The following is a 19,704-nucleotide window of genomic DNA, read 5'->3' as shown; positions in this document are numbered from 1 at the left end:
TGAGTCACAAGACTTCTTTATTGTTATCATAAACTAAGATAGAAGAGTAGTTTCATAAGATTCACAACACAAAGTGCTTACAAATAGAAACATACAAAACAAAAAGCAAATAAAATAGTAGTAACACATAAGTACATAACAGAAAAATAGTCAAAAACATATTACCAAAAGAATTTTCGACATTGTCAATAACACACTTGAATTCCTTCCACCCTTAATTAGGGGGCTTAACAAATTGAATAAGGCATTGGCTCCAAATAAAGTGGTTGTTTCTTGATAACGGTCAACCCATTCAACTCACTCATATCTATCATTGCACCATTATTAGGAATAACCTTCCAGTCAAACCAATAGAGAAGATTAGCCATCATATACTCAAGAGAAGCAGCTCCAAATGACATTCCAGGACAAGCCCTTCTCCCAATACCAAATGGGATAAATTGAAAATCTATTCCCTTATAATCAACTTGTTGGCTATCTTCAAATCTTTCAGGAATAAACTCTTCAGCATTGTCCCATAATTTAGGATCCCTATGAATAGCATATGAATTTATATACACGGTTACTTTTTTGGGAATGTGGTATCCTTTTATTTCCACACTATTTGCTGTTTCTCTTGGAATCAAAAGTGGACCTGGTGGATGTAATCTAAGAGTTTCTTTGATCACACACTTCATGTACTTCATTTCATTTAAGTCATTTTCTTCTATCATGGATTTTCCACCCACAATTCTTCTTACCTCTTCTTGAACTTTCTTCATGATCTCTGGATTATTAGCAAGTTCTGCAAAGGCCCATTCAATAGTTGTTGAAACAGTGTCACTTCCCGCAAGAAACAAATCCTACAATTAACGAAGATGCATAACTAATTTATTCTAAATTATCTTTAACATAATAATAATATTTATTATTAAGCATCTAAGCACTTTTTATTCTCTATCAATTTGCGGCGGTTTGGCGAGACACCGTAATTTCCCGCTATTAAATATCGTTTCTCTTATAGTGGCAAGTTATTTTAAATAATAAATAACTTTCAAGTATTAATATTTTCAAATTATTTATATATTTGTATATGTTAAGAAGAAGAAAAAGACAAAATTTGTTTTATTTAATATTCATTAATTATTGTAACTATTAATAAATATTATATAAAATAAAGTTTGACTATTTTTTGTTAATACTTTTTAGTTAGCAAATATTTTTGCTATTAACTTAAAGAAGTCTTTCTTTGATTATTATATTAAATTTTTTCTGATTAGAATATAAGAATTTTTATATTCTTAATTATATTATATATTATTATATATTATATAATATATATACAACGGAAAAAATGTGAAAAATAATATTATTGCATCCAGAAAAAAAACGATTGATTTCGATCAATAGACCTGCTAAGTTTTGAACCATAGAATACTTATCACTGGTGTTACGGAGAGATATGTTTTAAGATCTCGCATTTTTAATTCTTCCTTTTTCTTTATTTCAATTCTAATACATAATTTTATATAGGATTATCAAAAAATGGTTATTTTGTTTTGTATAAACAAATAAAATTTACTCAAAAAGTGACTACTTTAAAGGGATATAAATAAGGTAATAAAAGTAAGAGATTTGAAATCAAACCAAGAGGAGTGCTTTCATGATATCTTTTGTGAGCTCAAACTCAGGCATGTCCCTCTCTTGAAGTTGAAGAAGCACATCAACAAAGTCTTTATTATTATCATCACAATTTTTCTTCTTTCTCTTATGCTCTTCAATAACCTCTTCTAAGAATGCATCTAATTCGGCATAAATAATCTTTATTCTTGACATGAAACCTGTAAGAACATCAACCCAATCCAATGAAGAGAACAAATCTCCAACCCCAAGTTTTGAAAATTGTATCTTCCTCACAACCTCAGCAATGCTTTTCCTACCATCATCACTAGTTTCGAACTTTAGCCCGAAAATGCATCTACAAGATATGTTGTTTGAGGTTGTAATAATCAGCTTAGATAGATTTACCGAGGATCCTTTTGCACAAGCTTCATGTAGGGAGTTAATCATCATCGATACTTCATTTTTTCTAATGGGTTGAAAGGACTTTACCTATATGTTTGAGAAATGCGAATTTGAATAAGATTATAAATATTTTTTTTAAAGAAAAGATTATAAATATTGAATATAATGTTATTAGATATATAATTATTTATATATACTATAAGAAGAATCATTTTTAATAATTATTTATTTTATTTTTAGTGATAATTAAAAAAATGCAAAATAATTACTAATATATTTACTAGCAATTAAATATTCGTTATCTTATACTTTGTCCTTTAAAAATTTTAGTGACAATTATAGAATTGCCGGTAAAAACTTTTTTAACAACAGTAATATATATATATATATATATATATATATATATATATATATATATATATATATATATATATATATATATATATTCTCAAAGAATATAATGTATACACTCTAACTTAATAATTATATTAGTAGTTATTACGGCTTAAATTTGTGACCTTGAAGCAATACGAATAAAATTTAACCGTTGTTTTAAGTCTACATTTCATTATAACTTATATTAATAACGACAAATATCTAATTGCTATAAAAATATAAGTTAAATAAGATATATAAAAAGAATTTTAATATTAGATTAATAAAATGAGATAAAAAACTGTAAAAAATTGACACAAATGCCAATAATAGACTCTTGTACAAGGAGTGTATTAAAAATATGATAATTTAAGTATATTTTTTTATTAGTTTAAACTTTTGAAAGATGTGATTTTATATATATGGTATCACAATGTCAAAACTTATATGATTCAAAGGTTTAGATTTCGATTCCTATTGACTACAAAAGAAATAATTTTAGTACGAGACAAAAAAATTTATGTAAAAATTCATACAAACTCAAAAAAATTCTATTTATGGACAAAAATCGTTTTATATAAAAGTCGTTCTTTTAACTTTTTATGGACAAAAATACCCTCCATCACCTTTACCACCACCACCAGTACCTTTACCACCACCACCACCACCATCTTCCTTATTCCCACCAAATACTAATAATCAGATTCAAGAACATTAACAATAACACATTATTCAAATTCAGAAATAACAACATTAAATTTAACAACAAAATAAACACACAACAACAATGAAATAAAAAAATAACAAAAGCAAAAGCAGAAATAAAAACATAAACAAAAGCAGACACAGAAGCAAAAACAAGAAGCAGAAGCTCAAGCAGAAACAAAAAACAGAGGCTGAAGCAAGAAGAAGAAGAAAACAGAGGCCGAAGCAAGAAGCAGAAACGGGGCGGTGCAGCGGCGAGGCGGCGAGGTGAGGCGGCAAGCGGAGAGGTCGGTAGCAGCGGCTGCAGTGGCGGAGCACAACAGCGAGCTCTCTCCCTGGCTCGCATCTCCTCTCTCCCTCGCGAGCTCTGATTCCCGACGGCGACATCGGCTCCAAGCTTCACCGGCGCCGTCCCCCTCCCCCTCCCCCCTTCTCCTTCCCCCTTCCTCCTCTTCCTTTTCCCTTTTCTTTTTCCCTTCCCCTCGTGTTCTTTTTTTTTATTTATAATTTTTTTATTAAAGTATAGAGATAATTTAGTAATAAAATTAAAATTTTTTATTAAAAATAATGATTTTAATATGAAATAAAAATATTTGAGACGATTCTAAATAAAAAATTACGTGAGTGACGGTTTTGATTCTGATTCTAAACGTTAGAGACCAAAACAATATTTATCCCTACTTTTAAATTTGATTATTTAATTACAAATTTAATTATTTAATTTATTTATTATAAATTTGATTATTTTACTAGTTATGATATATTTGATTATTTTAATAGTTAATCATTTAATTAAAATAATATATAAATACATAATGTCTAATTTATCGATTAATTTTTAATGTATATAAAACCTTTTTTCTTTCATGTGATAAATAATGCATAGATTTGATCAATTATTACCATTTAAAAATCTTAGTGGGGCAGTAAATTAGATAAATGAAGAAAGGATGTGCCATATATATATATATATAATAAGACTGTTAGTAATTTAAGTTATTATCTTAAATTTTCGAAAAAAATAAGTTATATATATTAGCATACATGTGAATAAATAAATTTTAATTAATAACCTACTAACATAAATTTGTACGATAGTATGACAGCGAACTTCAATGGTCCTCTATTGTGCCACGGGCACTTTAAACGTTGCAATAAACTTGGTTGGTTTATGTTGAGATTGGTGTTATCCTTTTTGTCTGTGTTCATGAGATCCCAATTTGCAATGGTTAGTTGTAGCAAGTGGAGAATGAGTGGAGGCCAAGAGGGAACGAGAGGGGGTGGATGAGGTTTTAGGATAGGGCAATCCTCACATATTACAATGTGAATATATACATAGAATACACAGTGTTAGTATATCTGAAAGTGAAATTATATTTTATTGAGTTAAAGTACACCATACATACACCACAAAAATCTAACGCCACATTTCAAATATACCATTTTCTTCAAGTGGATAGTTATTTAAAAAATTAACCATGTTAGGTGTACATTAAAATTATTATCAAAATTAATCATTAGTAAAAAATAATAGGATACAAGATATACTTTAAAAATAAATAAATAAAATATATATTTATACATAAATATATAATAACTAATTTTAGTGGTCGATTTTAATATGTATATAATATTTTTTTTAAAAATATATAACAAGTCACTACAAGAAGTTTGACAGATAGTGACAGTTTTTTTTATGACAATCAACTGGAACCGTCGTAAACAAAAAACTAGCAGTAGTAGTTATTACGACAATTTCGGCAGGTGCTACAAATATGTAGATATTTTGCGGTAGTTTGACTTAAACCGATGCGAAAATGAAAATGTTAGTTGCGATGATCAGTGCGATAAAGTAAAACATCATCTAAAGAACCAACAACAACAACAACAACAACAATAATAAGGGTTAAGTACAATTTTGGTACTTAAGGTATAGGTCGAAAATTTTTTCATCCCCAACCCTTTTTTACATACAAAATCGTTCTTCCGACCAAAATACTCAATTTCTATTATTCTTCTCCATCACAACAGCTTCTCTTCTTCTTTTTCAGCAACAACAACAATGAAGTAGAAACAATGTAATAGACATAAAAAAAACACAGAAATAGAAATAAAAGTAACATCAAAAGCAGAAAAAATAGAAGCAGAAATAGAATTAAAAACAGAAGTAGAAGCAGAATTAAAAAGGAAATAGGAACACAAACATAAGCAAAATCTAAAGTATAAAAAACAGAAGCAGAAGAAACAGAATAATGGATTAACAAAATTAGAAACATAATCAAAATTGGAAACAATGTGATTAACAATGAATTAAGGAAATCAGAATCAGAAACAATGTGATTAACAAAATCAGAAAAAAGAAGCAGAATTGGAATCCTAGAAAGGAGTAGCGGCGTGGAGCAGTCGCTTTTTGAGCACCGTGAAGGAAAGGAGAGAGCGTGAGCACCAGCGAGAAAAGGCAGAGAGGGAGAATAGATCGGAGAAGGAAAAGGGGGCCGCTGCGCCATCGCCGAGTTTTTAATGCCGTTGCCAAACCGCCGCCGTTGAGTTTACCAAGAAGAAGGACGACAAAGACAGAAAGAGGAACCGGGGGAGAAGACCACGCCAGAGTGGGAGCAAGCTGCCTCAATTTCCCCTTCTTTCCCCCTTCTTCTTCTTCCCTTCTCCGCTCTTTCTCCTTCTCGTCCGTTTTTTTTTATTTTATTTTATAATTTTTTTAGTTAGGGGTAATTTGGTAATAAAATTTAAAATTTTGATAAAAAGATTATTTAAAACCAAATTAAACTTAGAGATGATTTTGTATGCAAAAAAAGATTGAAGACAAAAAAAAAATTGACCTATACTTTAGAAACCAAAATCGTACTTAATAATAATAATAATAAAAATTATAATAATAATAATAATAATAATAATAATAATATATCAAGTTTTATTTAAAAGCTTTTATCTCGCAGAAACTTGATAAAAGCTCTTGCTACAAGTGGAAGAAGGTTCATAGCACAAAGTGCTTATAAATACAAAAATAGAAAACAAAGCAAATAAAATACTAACACAACAGACAAAACATATTATCAAATAAGAATTTTTTGACATTGTCAATAACACACCTGAATTCCTTTCCACCCTTAACAAATTAAGTAAGGCATTGGCTCCAAATAAAGTGGTTGTTTCTTGGTAACGCTCAACCCATTAAACTCACTCATATCTATCAATGCACCATTATTATTATTATTATTAGGAACCTTCCAATCAAACCAATAGAGAAGATTAGCCATCATATACTCAAAAGAAGCAACCCCAAATGAAATTCCAGGACAGCCCCTCCTCCCAAAACCAAATGGGATCAATTGAAAATCTATCACCTTATAATCAACTTGTTGGTTACCTTCAAATCTTTCAGGAATAAATTCTTCAGCATTGTCCCATAATTTAGGATCTCTATGAATTGCATATGAATTTATATATACGGTTACTTTTTTGGGAATGTGGTACCCTTTTATTTCCACACTATTTGCTGTTTCTCTTGGAATCAAAAGTGGACCTGGTGGATGTAATCTAAGAGTTTCTTTGATTACACACTTCATGTACTTCATTTGATTTAGATCATTTTCCTCTATCATGGATTTTTCACCCACAATTCTTCTTACCTCTTCTTGAACTTTCTTCATGATCTTTGGATTATTAGCAAGCTCTGCAAAGGCCCATTCAATAGTTGTTGAAACAGTGTCACTTCCCCCAACAAACAAATCCTACAATTAAGAAAGATGCATAATTAGTTTACTGTAAATTATCTTCACATAATAATAATAATAATAATAATAATAATAATAATAATAATAATAATTTGATCATGTAAACTATATCACTAAATATTTAAGCTTTTTTCATTCTTAACATAAATATTTCAAACTTATTTGAAACAGTAAATAATTTTCAAGTATTAATAAAATATCATAAAAGAATCATGACCAATTAACCATTGTTGAGAATCCTTGCATTCTTTTAGAGTAAATCAGACAAATAAATGAAATGAATGCCCCCTAATATTACATGATTGTCTTAAACTATGTTTGGTTACATATTTGTCTTCTTTATTTTTTTTTATATGTAAATTATGGCAGGGTAGCTAGAGAGATTTACCATTTAAAACTACTTTTTTACAAATTAAAATTAAATGCTAAAACTACTCAATTAAAAAAATTGAACATAATGGTAACCGTTGAAAATAATTTCTTAAAAATGTTTATTTCCTCTTGTAGACATGCATATACAATTTAATTTTTCTAGACTAAGAATCTAAAATAATAACTATAAAAAAAATTTAAAATAATTTTACACATACATTTAATGATATATTATAATATATATCATTAAAAGTAATTAATTTTTAAATATATTATTTAAAAAATTATCTAAACATATGGAATTGATTAAATGATCAAATAAACCTCTTACATTGATAGTGTATATCAAATTAAACTGTGCTTAATACATACTTTATTTTTATCTAATAATTATTTTTCTGTAAGAAAAATGATAACATATTTTGGAAAAAGACAATATGTTAGAATGAGAAATAATTTCATTTGTGGGGGATGGGGAGCACATAAATCATGGACGGTAAGGATTCTATTACTTTGTCCAAATGTATTTATTATGATGTCAAAGCCGTGGAATCCTTGCCAAGATTCTATATATAATAAAAAAAATTTCTACGTACTTACAAGGGTAAAGGGTAAAGTATATTTTTTGTATTTAAAATTTGATAAAAATTTTAAAAATATTTTTAAATTTTATTTATTTTAATTTTATCCTAAAAATTTTGGATTTGCATCAAATATATTCCTAACGGCTAATTTTTCAAAAAATTTAAGATCGATTCAACAATAATTTCATAAAAACAACCCCTCAATACAAGCAAATCAAGCATAATTTTCATACATTATTGTTATATTAGTCTTAAATTTTTTGAAAATTTACCTCCAAGGATATATTTGATATAAATCGAAAACTTTTGAAACAAAATTAAAACAAAATAAAATTAAAGATATTTTTAAAACTTTTGCCAAACTTTAGGACAAAAAATATATATACTTTACCCTACGTATAAACAAATATATATATATATATATATATATATATATACTAAAGAGAGAATTGAAACCAAACCAAGAGGAGTGATTTCATGGTATCTCCATTGAGCTCAAACTCAAGCATGTCCCTCTCTTGAAGTTGAAGAAGTACATCAACGAAATCTTTATTATTATCATCACAATTTTTCTTTCTCTTATGCTCTTCAATAACCTCTTCTAAAAACGCATCTAATTCAGCAAAAGTAACTTTTAATCTTGACATGAAACCTGTAAGAACATCAACCCAATCCAATGAAGGGAACAAATCTCCAACCCCAAGTGTTGTTAATTGTGACATCATCTTTCTCAGAACCTTAGCAATGCTTTTTCTACCATCATCACTGGTTTCGAACCTTTGCCCGAAAATGCACCTACTAGATATGTTTGTTGATGTTGCAATAATCATCTTAGATAGATTCACTGACAACCCTTTTGCACAAACTTCATGGATAGAATTAATCATCATTAATACTTCATTTTCTCTAATGGGTTGAAAGGACTTTACCTATGTTTGACAAAAACGAATTCAAATAAGAATATATATATATATATATATATGGAATAAAATATTAGATATATAATTAGATATATACTTCTTCATTTTAGCTTAATTAAAATTTTTAAAAAATAAATTCATAATATGACATTAGACCTTTAATTATTTAAAGTTCTATAATTCGATCTTTATTAACTTTAAAGATAAAAAAATTATAACACTAATAAAGCAAAAAAAAGTTTATATAAAAAATTGACACACATCTTAATAAAAAATTTATATGGACGTATTAAAAATATAATTGTTTATGTATTTTTTTTATTAATTAAAATTTTTTGGAGAGATAATTTTATGTCTGTGATATCACATTATCAAAATTTATATGACCTGAAAAAAAGCCTATGTGAAAATTCACGCAAATAAAGAAAGAGATTCTTGCATAAAATAACGTGTTAGAAATATAATCATTTATATGTCTTTTTCTATTAGCTTAAACTTTTAAAAAAAATAATTTTATAATATAACGTGAGAACTTCTATGACTCAAACGTCTAGAGTTCAGTCCTTATTAAAAAAAAAAATTAACATAAGACTAATAAAAAAAAGCTTATACAACAAAACTCACGTAAATTCAAAAGAGATTCATATATAAAGAAGCATCTTAAAGAGATAACTATTCATATGTATCTTTTTATCCGCTTAAGTTTTTGAAAAAAAGTGATGTAATAACATTACCAAAGTATTCTTTTGTTTCTCTTATATGTAACAAATAAAATATAAATAAAATAAAATAATTATAAATATATTTTGAATAAGAATGAAGTTTTTGTGTATCATAACTCTTACCCTATTTGTGCTTAGAAGCTCAAGAACACAGAGCTTCCTTTTTTTTCTCCATTCCTCTCCATAGGGTGCAAAAGCAACCTCGTTGCATTGATGGAAGAAAACCCTTGCAGCTTTATTGTTTGCTCTATTGGAGAAAGCAACATCATGTGATTTTGCTATTTCTTCAACAAGTTCTGCTGAAGAGACAACTAGGGCTTGAGTTTGCCCTAATTGAAGCAACAAAAGAGGGCCATATTTTTTAGAAAGTGCCTTTAAAGATTGGTGTGGAAGTGTTCCTAGTTGATGAAGGTTTCCAATTAATGGTAGCTTTGGTGGAGATGGTGGAAGGTTATTGATCTTCTTGTTTCTTCTTGTGAACTTAACAATACACAAGATACTTATGATTATGAAACATATGGTAGAGAGTGCTGAATTTGGTTGATGTTGCAATTTCTCTACAATTGATGATAGAACAAATTCCATTGTAATTTTGTTGTTTTTGTGTGTGCCTAGCAATGCAAAGTTGACATCTCTTAATTAATATAATGCTCAAGATGATGTTGAAATACCTAACATTCAAGTCAATTCATTAGTGGATGTTGACCGCTTTGACATTTTGATCCTCATAATTTTGTTTTTTATGGTAGACATGATAACAAAATTTCTTATACTTACTCATTAAAATGTGCTTTTAAAAGAAAAGTATTCGCATCTTTATAAAACATATTTGTTTTTTTCTTTTTAACGAATGTGAGACTTTAAAAAATAAACTTATGGTATTACTAATGTCAAGTTACTATCTTTTTTAAGAGTGTATGAAATATTCTTTTCTAAATATTATGTTTTGTGTATATAAAAAGTTAGCCACTAGTCAACCACTGTATATAGAAATATGTATTTAGTATTTTATAAAAATATTTTAATAATAAATAAATTTGATTATTTGCCTATTATAAATATGATTATTTTATCAACTATGATATATTTAATTATTCTAGTAGCTAATATTTAGTTAAAAAAATATAAATTTTTATATATATAAATATATACAACATAGTGATAGATATATTTAGTGACTAATTTTCAATATATATGAAATACTTTTGTTTTCATGCGATAAATAATGCATAGCTTTAATCAATTATTACTATTTAAAAATTTTAGTGGGCTAGTAAATTAATGAAACGAAGAAATCATGTGCCACATATATTTAATAAGACTGTTAGTAATTTAAATTGTTATTTTAATTCTTTTAAAAAATGTACGATAGTGTTTGGCCGATGTCTGATTTTTTTTTTTTTATGTAAATTGTGAATGAGACTGAATGCCTAATTTTGTTAGAGAATGCTAATGTGCAGGGACGGATTCAGAAATAATGATATTATGAGAGGCTAATAATACATATAATATTAAAAATTATGTAAAAAGAATTATATAATATAAAATATATTACAAAAATATACGGATAGAGAATATATTTTAAAGTAAAAAAATATGTGTATACTTTTTACTAATGAAGTGGTTGATTCTTCGTATCATAAAATTTACCGATAATAGAATTTGTGTCAAATTTTTCAGTAATTTTTGTTACAATATAATAATTAAAAGACAATTAGCAAAAAATTCATCTTTTATTTTTTTTCTAAGTTATTTTTCATAATATTCATAGTTAAAAAGAATCTCTTAATTGTAGCAGTTGAAACAGAGAGAATTAATACCAAATGAATAAAAAAACGGCCACAAAAAAAATTCAATTTATGAGATTTGAAAATTTTTATTTAATTAAAAAATATTAATAATAATATCTTTTTCAATTTTTTTAATATTGTTACTTTTTAGATATTAAAAATCATTAATATTTAAATTAGACTGAATTTTTATTTATATTAGATTAAATACTAAATAATTTTTTAAGAAAATTAAATTATACACAATAACTTATTACTATTAAAAAAAGTTGGGGGCCGAGGCCGCCACTCGCCCCCTTATGTCCGACCCTGCTAATGTGTTTTGAAAAAGAAAATGTACTTTTAAAAAAAATGACATGTTATTAGAAATAAAAAATAAATTAATAAATTTTATAATTTTATTAAAAAGTGAATAAGTTGATTGATAGATTGCTCTCTTAAATTTGAACTATTAATAGAAATCTTAAGTGGGTGTGGCGGGGTGATGCACTTGGATGTTTTCAACAAATAAGTTTGCATGTGGAAAGTGAGGAACAACAAATAATTAAGTTTGCATGTGCTTAGAGTTGATTATAGAATACGATTGTTTCCTTCTTTTCCTTTTCCTCCTTTTTTTTGGGCTTATGTTTTTCTCTTGTCCTTGTGTTTTCTGCTTTGGAGCTGAGCTGCGCTCCTCTTAAATAAAAAGTTAAAACGGGATAATTTAATGTATTGATAGTATAAAATATACAGTAGTTCAATTGTATATTTATTTTTCTAAATAATCATTTGCACGTCTAATGTAAAAACATGTTATTTTTGTTGATATGACATTATGTAATTAATAATTAGATGTACGTACGTATAAAATTGTTTTAAACTGATAGTGTATTAAAATTAAATTAATTATTATTAGTATTTTATTCGAAGAATAGTGAATGATTAGTAGAATAATTATTCCTATCAAAATAATTAACAAACAAGAATAAATTATCTTTTAACTTTTATTATTTTAATATATTTCAATCATTTTCTTAATACAAAACAACATTATTTAAAATACAACATACACTTAACTAAAAACAAAAAACAAAAAGAGTAACATATATTTTTTAACCTAATTTACAAAAAACTCAATATATTTTAAGAACACGCAAGTATTTCAACTTTAAATATCGCAACGCGGCATTATCGGTTGAAGATAAAGTGGAACTTTCCTGTTGACAGTGAGGCCAAAGGTCTCAGACATATCTAGGGCATGACCAGGTACACCACTTTGATTTGGTAGCTTCCAATCAAACCAACATAAAAGATTAGCAAGAACATATTCAACTGAAGTAAGTCCAAATGTCATTCCAGGGCATTTTCTTCTTCCAGAACCAAATGGTAAAAATTCAAAGCATTTACCATTGAAATTAACCTCATTGTCTTCAAATCTTTCAGGTATAAACTCATCAGGTTCTTGCCAAATTTGAGGATCTCTTTGAATTGCCCAAACATTAACATAAACCATTGTTTTTTGAGGAATATCATAGCCTTGGAGTTTGGTTTTACATGTTGTTTCTCTTGGAGTCAAAAGAGGAGCAGCTGGATGTAATCTTAGGGTTTCTTTGATGACACATTTTAAGTAATTCATTTGATTAATATCATTTTCTTCTAATTTTGATTTGTTGCCAATAACTCTTCTTACCTCTTCTTGGGCCTTTTTCATTTTGATTGGGCTTCTCATTAGCTCTGTGAAAGCCCATTCTAGTGTTGATGAAGTTGTGTCACTCCCTCCCAAAAACATGTCCTGAAATTTAATTTAATTTTATATGTATAAGCATATAGTCAAATAGGAAAAATCAAATAAAAGTGAAAAAAGAAACAATTTTTCATTTTTTAGGTAATTTTTTGGATTCTATATATAAGTATATACAAAATAAATATTAATGTTGAAAAGTCAGAACAAAAATTGCTAGATTGATATAATTTAGAAAATAATAATAACAAATAATAATCATTGGAGTGAAATTTTCTTTAGAGATTTTAATGAATATCTATATCATACAATTTAATTTAATAGTTGAAAATTATCTTTTCATTTTTCATAATAATCCAACAATTATTTTCATGATATTACCAGAAAATAACGAATTATCGATAAATTTATCAACAAATTTTATCTATTAGTACAAATTTTATTAATAATATTCTTTAAAGAATTTTTTACGAAGATAATTTACGGACGAATTTTTTTTCGATAATCAATTTATAGATTTGGTAAAAAACATTCAATTTTTCAACAAATTTTTTGTCAAAAATTACAGTCATCTTGGCAAGTGTGGATATATATACAGAAAATATGAGATAGAGAGAAATTAAATACCAGTATGAGTGCCTTAACATCATCATCACCAAGCTCAAAGTCAACCATAATAGCCTTTTGATGTTGAAGAAGAGTGTCCACAAAATCTTTCATCTTATTATTATGATCATCCTCTTTGCTTGCCATCTTATGCTCCTCAATTACATGATCAAAGAAAGCATCCAACACTTCAAAAGTGTCCCTATACCTCTTAACTCTTCCACTTATTAGAACATCAACCCAACCCAACATTGGAAAAAGATCCCCAACCCCTAAATCCAATAGATGACTCATTACCTTCCTCACAATCTCACCAAACCTAAAATTATTTTTATTTTTATTTTTATTTTTATTATCCTTATTATTATTACCTTCTAGATCATGGTACTTCCTACCAAATATACACCTACTTACAATGTTGTTTGTTGTTGTAATTATTATCTCACTAAGGTTTACATAATTAGTAGAATTACTATAACTACTATTATTAATATTCATGCAAGATTCACGTAATTTATTAATCAATATTGTAACCTCTTCTTCTTTTATATATTGGAGTAATTGAACCTTTTTTGCGCTAAGCAACTCAAGAACACAAATCTTTCTTTTCTGTCTCCATGCTTCGCCGTAGGACTCGAATGCGATGTCCTTGCAACCATATAGCAAGACCCTCGTGGCCGTATGGTGCGGCCGGTTAGCGAAAACCACATCGTTTGTTTGCATGACTTCTTTCGCCAATTCGACCGACGAAACTACCAAAACTCGAAGGTGGCCTAGGTAAAGCAAAATTAAAGGGCCATAGGTTTTTGATAGAGATTGGAAAGTGCGATGAGGAAGTGTTCCTAGTTGATGGTAGTTTCCAATGAAAGGGAGTTTTGGTGGACATGGTGGTAGCTTCAATTTGGTTCTTCTAATTTTGAGTTTATGAAAAAACAATAGTAGTAGTATGATGATTATGAAGGTAGATATAATAAAAAACATAGCATCATCTATGTTATATGGTAGTAATTTTCTCCTCACATATGATAATAGATTTGGATCCATTATCGTTATTATTGTTCTTCCATTCATCATCTCAATAATGATCATGAATCACTATATATAAGTGCCGCCATTGGAGATGGCGTGAGTACCCAAGAGGCTGGGATACTTATCATTAAAGTATATATTTGCTTTTTATTTTTAATATTAAAGTATATTTGTAATTGTGGTGCCAACTTGTTTTTGCGATCATCTCCGTCACCAGAATACTGATTTGATGCAATTGCATGATACGATGGACACTATTTAAACGATGGCGGGAAATCACGTCGTTTTAGTTTTTTGTGGGTTAAAACTCTCTTTCTTTCTACTACGACGATCATAAGTTGCCAAACATAAAAAAAATCCTTATACTACGTGGTTTCCAAAAGAGTTTGTGCGCGAAACCAATGCACCGTCATTTAAGTAGTGTCCATCATGTCATGCAATTGCGCTAGATCAGTATTCCGATAACGGAAATGATCGTAGGAGCAAGCTAGAGTCACAATTGTAAATTTAAAGATTTTAATTGGGGCCAACGAAATTTTGGGAGTTATTTTGAGTATCTGGTAAAATTTTAGAGGCCAAATTGAAATTTAACTCGTATATATTATATTATATCATAAAAATGAGAGGTGTATTATGAAATTATGAAGGACAATTAAAAAAAATTAAGAGTCAAATTTAAATACAAAAAATATGAGAATAAGATTTGTGTTTATAATTTTTTTTATTTGCTAAAATAAAAAATTGAGGAACGTTATTTATAAAATTTTATTATTTTAAAATCACAGATCTAATAGTAAAATTTTTGTACCTATAAAATTTTATCATAAAATTTGATCCTTAAATTTTTCATTTCTACACTAAAAAAATCACATCATATTTATTCATCTCTAAAAAGATTAGTTTATATTCTATAAAAAATTTTAGTTAGCCAGTACTAGTGAATTAAGAATTTAGGTTTTACAATTTAAAAATAATGTTAAGAATTTATGATTTAGAAGGTAAGATAAATAAAATACTTTTTAAAAGAATTAGTTAATGTTGGCCGAAAAAGTTGATTTTTTAAGATTATATTTTAAAGAGAGATTGAAACTAAGAAATAGAGATTAGGAGATAAAGACTGACGGATAAAATTAAAAGATAGAGACTGAAAGATAAAAATTAAATTAAATCTCTATATTATATTTTTGGTGTAAAATATATTTAATTAAGTTATATCTCACTTATCATATTTAGTTTAAAATAAAAAAAAGAGATTAAGGGATAGATTTAGAATTTAAAAAGATAAACGAGAATATTTTTTAAAAAATAAAATACTATTAAAATTTCGATTGTTATCTCTAAAAAATTCAATTTCTTGAGTTTTTTGTTTATTTTTTTCGAAGTACTTAAGAGACTAAAAATTTATGACTAGAATTAAAATTTTAGTTCCAACAAACACAATATATCAATACTCAATTTTAGTCTTTCAATCTTGATTCTAGTCCCAAAAAATAAACACAGTCTAATATTACTCATTTTATATTTTTTAAAGTCGAAATATATAATTTTTTTATTAGAAAAAAATTATCAGTTTGATTTCTAAATGACATAATAAATGTGGGCAGCTGCTAAAAATGTTTTATTAGTGATTTACACTTTAATGATTAATTATTACTCACAACCACTACTATAATTAAGTTTAATTTAGTTTGCTTATGTTTAGATTTGCATAAATTTTATATAATTTTTTATTTAATTATAATTTTTTAGTTGAAATTAATTAAAATAATATCCTAAAAATGTTTAGTCATACAAATTATAATATTATGTCATGATAATAAATTTATTGTATATCTCTAAAATTTAATCAGATAATCCTTTTTAAAATTTAAACTAAACCTAACTCTATAACCAAACAAATAAATTTAAATTTAAATGATAATAAATTTGTTATATATCTCTAATAGAACTTTCCCGGCATATAATAAGATAACGACACAAATGTTGCTCTATTATGTGGTTCGGTGCATGGCAAGATATTTTAAAATTTTGATCCCTTGCTTCTTTGTATGTATCCTTAAAATTCAAAGAAACACATCATAATGATAATAACTGTCAGAAAAGAGAGGTGATACGGAACGTAACTCAGAATAAGATAAAAGATTAAAATTTTTTTATTTTAATTTTATTTTTTGATATAATAATTAAGAGAATTATTTTATTTTATTTATTTATATTAAAATTTTTTAAAAAAATTAAAAAAAATTATTTATTAAATTAAATTAAAATATTCTAAAAATATAAATTAATATCTTTTAAATAATATTTAAATTTTTTATATTACAAACATTTAAAATATGTATCAAAAGATATATTATTGTGATGACAAATATTATTAGCATTATATGTTATATATATAGCTAATTTTATGATGTCTATAAATTTTTACTTAAATTTTATCTAATTTATTTTTTATAATAAATTTTAATTTTTTTAAAATTATTTATTCTTATATTTTTAAATTAAATAATAATTTTTAATTTTTTTTAATAAATAGACACCACTTAGCTACCATAATATTCACGTATATATGATTACGAAGGTAGATATAACAAAAAACGTAACATCATCTATGTTATATGGTAGTAATTTTCTCCTCACATATGATAATGATTTAGATCCATTATGTTATTATTCTTCTTCCATCCTTCTCAGTAATGATCATGAAGCACTATATATATCATCATTGCTAGCTAATGTGCCGCCATTGGAGATGGCGTGAGATCCAAGAGGCTGGGATACTAATCGTTAGAGTATATTCGCTTTTTATTTTTAATTTTTTAAAATAAAAAATTTGAGGATCATTTATAAAAATTATTATTTTAAAATTACAAATTTGATAATCAGATTTGTGTACCTATAAAATTCCATCATAAAATTTGGCCCTTAGATTTTTCATTTTTACACTAAAAAAAACACATCACATTTATTCATTTATAAAAAAATTAGCTTATATTCTATATAAAAAAAAATAGAACGAACCAATTTTTAGTTAGTTAGTACTAGTCAAATTTAAAATTTACAATTTACAATTTAAAAGCAATGTTAAGATTTTATGATTTAGAATGTAAGATAAATAAAATATTTTTAAAAAAAATTAATTAATATTGGTTGAAAAAAATTGGTTTTCTAAGATTATGTTTAAAAGGGAAATTAAAATTAAGAGATAGAGATTAAAAGATAAAAATTGAGAGATAAAGATTGAAAAGATAAAAACTAAAAAATAAAAACTAAATTAAATCTCCATATTATATTTGGTATAAAATATACTTAATTAAGTTATGTCTCGTTATCATGTTTAGTTTAAAATAAAAATAGATATTAAAGGATAAATTTAAAATTTAAAAAATTAAATGAAAATATTTTAAAAAAAATGCTATTAAAATTTCAATCTGTATCTCTAAAAAATCTAATTTTCTCTATCCCTACTTTTTAAAAGTATTAAAGAGACTAAAATTTTATGACCAAATTAAAATTTTAGTTCTAATTTTTTATCAACAAACACAATATGTCAATACTCAGTTTCAATCTCTCCATTTTAATTCAAATCTCAAAAAATAAACACAATCTAATATTACTACTCATTTTATATCTTTTAAAGTAAAAAATACAATTTTTTTCTATTAGAAAAAAATTATCAGTTTGATTTCTAAATGACATAATAAATGTAGGCAGCTACTAAAAAATGTTTTATTAGTGATTTATACTTAGTTGATTATTACTCACTATCCCCACTACTATAATTAAGTTTAATTTAGTTTGCTTATGTTTAGATTTACATAAATTTTGTATAATTTTTTTATTATTTGAGATTATTTAAGATAGTATTCTAAAATTTTTAGTCATATAAATTATAATATTATGTCATGATAATAAATTTATTGTATATCTCTAAAATTTAATCAGTAAATCCTTTTTAAAATTTAAACTAAACCTAACTCTATAACGAAACAAATAAATTAAAATTTAAATGATAATAAATTTAGTATATATCTCTAAGAGCTAGAACTTTAATTTCCTCGTATAAGATAACGACACGAATGTTGTTCTATCACGTGGTTCGGTGCGTCGACAAGATACTTTAAACTTTTGATCCATTGCTTCTTTCTTTGACTCTGTGTATTCTTAAAACAAAGAAACACACTACAATGATAATAACACTGCCACGATGATTACATACTACAAAAGAGAGGTGTATTATTGTGACAGATATTATTGGCGTTATATGTTATACATTATCTTCAGTACCATATAGATACATATAACACAGTCTCCAAAGTAGGCTTGTGATATGATAGAGATATATAGGAACTTAACATATCAACAAGATGAGAGAGGGAAAAAAAATCTTGAACTATATATGATTTTTTTTTTTTGGGATTCTTAAGAATTCAGATCCCGAGATCGCATCATCCACATGAATGAGAATTATTATGAGTACATATCTACCGTTAAAATTTCAGCAGAATATATATCCAAATAGGAGAAATAATTGACGCATCCAAACCTCTATTTGATGAAGAAAAATTAACAATGCAAATTTCGGACACCTTGTTAAAATTATTAAATAATATAAAATTATTATTATATGTTATAATAATAATTATATACTATTTAAAATTATTAAAAAAATTATTATCAATAATTGTATAATTATTGCTAAAACTTTTTAATTATAAAACATAATTTAACTAATGTTTAATTATCTATAAATATATTAACGATTACTTTTATTTTATTATCGGTAAAAATAAAATAAATAACTATTAAAATTATTTTTTTGAAAATTAAAAAAATTTAGTTCTTGATGTAAATTCAGTTTTTAATCACCATCTTTATTTGTTATTTCTAATTCTAATATATATATATATATATATATATATATATATATATATATATATATATATATATATATATATATATATATATAGTTCTTTAATCTTATTCAATTAAAATCTATTAAATACTATTTATTGAGGATAAATAGCAACTCTTGATATGCAAAATTAGAAGACGATTGTAGTGAATATTTTACTATAACACATTTAATTATTTTATTAATTAATTATTTAATTAAAAATTAAAA

General features: G+C 25.9%; 2 protein-coding genes across 3 annotated transcripts; both read right to left on the bottom strand.

The window, feature by feature from the left end:
- Positions 1 to 10,034, bottom strand: LOC112770358 (phenylacetaldehyde oxime monooxygenase CYP71AN24). 2 transcript variants are annotated; one of them, XM_072227048.1, is made up of 3 exons: positions 9,558 to 10,034; positions 1,627 to 2,091; positions 1 to 842 (listed from the first exon to the last, which is right to left on the bottom strand). In XM_072227048.1, exons 1-3 carry the CDS (start codon positions 10,017 to 10,019, stop codon positions 228 to 230), a joined length of 1,542 nt encoding a protein of 513 aa, XP_072083149.1. In that variant the 5' UTR covers positions 10,020 to 10,034; the 3' UTR covers positions 1 to 227. The 2 variants fall into 2 exon arrangements, with proteins under 2 accessions (XP_072083149.1, XP_025670513.1); XM_025814728.3 differs by lacking the exons at positions 1 to 842; positions 1,627 to 2,091 and adding exons at positions 5,994 to 6,833; positions 8,254 to 8,721.
- Positions 10,035 to 12,189: 2,155 nt separating this feature from the next.
- LOC112790425 (phenylacetaldehyde oxime monooxygenase CYP71AN24) lies at positions 12,190 to 14,713 on the bottom strand. The gene is made up of 2 exons (XM_025832830.3): positions 13,572 to 14,713; positions 12,190 to 12,995 (listed from the first exon to the last, which is right to left on the bottom strand). The coding sequence occupies exons 1-2, from the start codon at positions 14,637 to 14,639 to the stop codon at positions 12,372 to 12,374; spliced, it is 1,692 nt and encodes a 563-aa protein (XP_025688615.1). The 5' UTR covers positions 14,640 to 14,713; the 3' UTR covers positions 12,190 to 12,371.
- Positions 14,714 to 19,704: the final 4,991 nt, after the last annotated feature.

Source organism: Arachis hypogaea, chromosome 3, assembly GCF_003086295.3.
Source record: "Arachis hypogaea cultivar Tifrunner chromosome 3, arahy.Tifrunner.gnm2.J5K5, whole genome shotgun sequence".
NCBI lineage: Eukaryota > Viridiplantae > Streptophyta > Magnoliopsida > Fabales > Fabaceae > Arachis > Arachis hypogaea.
Note: the sequence above shows the minus strand (reverse complement) of the source record. Positions and strands in the feature narration are given on the sequence as shown.

Excerpts from the sequence above, each read along its gene's own strand:
- LOC112770358 (XM_025814728.3), bottom strand. The coding sequence starts at position 10,019 with ATGGAATTTGTTCTATCATCAATTGTAGAGAAATTGCAACATCAACCA. Across the intron at positions 8,722-9,557 it reads AGCTTCTAAGCACAAATAGG|GTAAAGTCCTTTCAACCCAT; the intron begins GTAAGAGTTATG and ends TGTCAAACATAG. Across the intron at positions 6,834-8,253 it reads CCATGAAATCACTCCTCTTG|GATTTGTTTGTTGGGGGAAG; the intron begins GTTTGGTTTCAA and ends TCTTAATTGTAG.
- LOC112790425 (XM_025832830.3), bottom strand. The coding sequence starts at position 14,639 with ATGATCATTATTGAGATGATGAATGGAAGAACAATAATAACGATAATG. Across the intron at positions 12,996-13,571 it reads ATGTTAAGGCACTCATACTG|GACATGTTTTTGGGAGGGAG; the intron begins GTATTTAATTTC and ends ATTAAATTTCAG.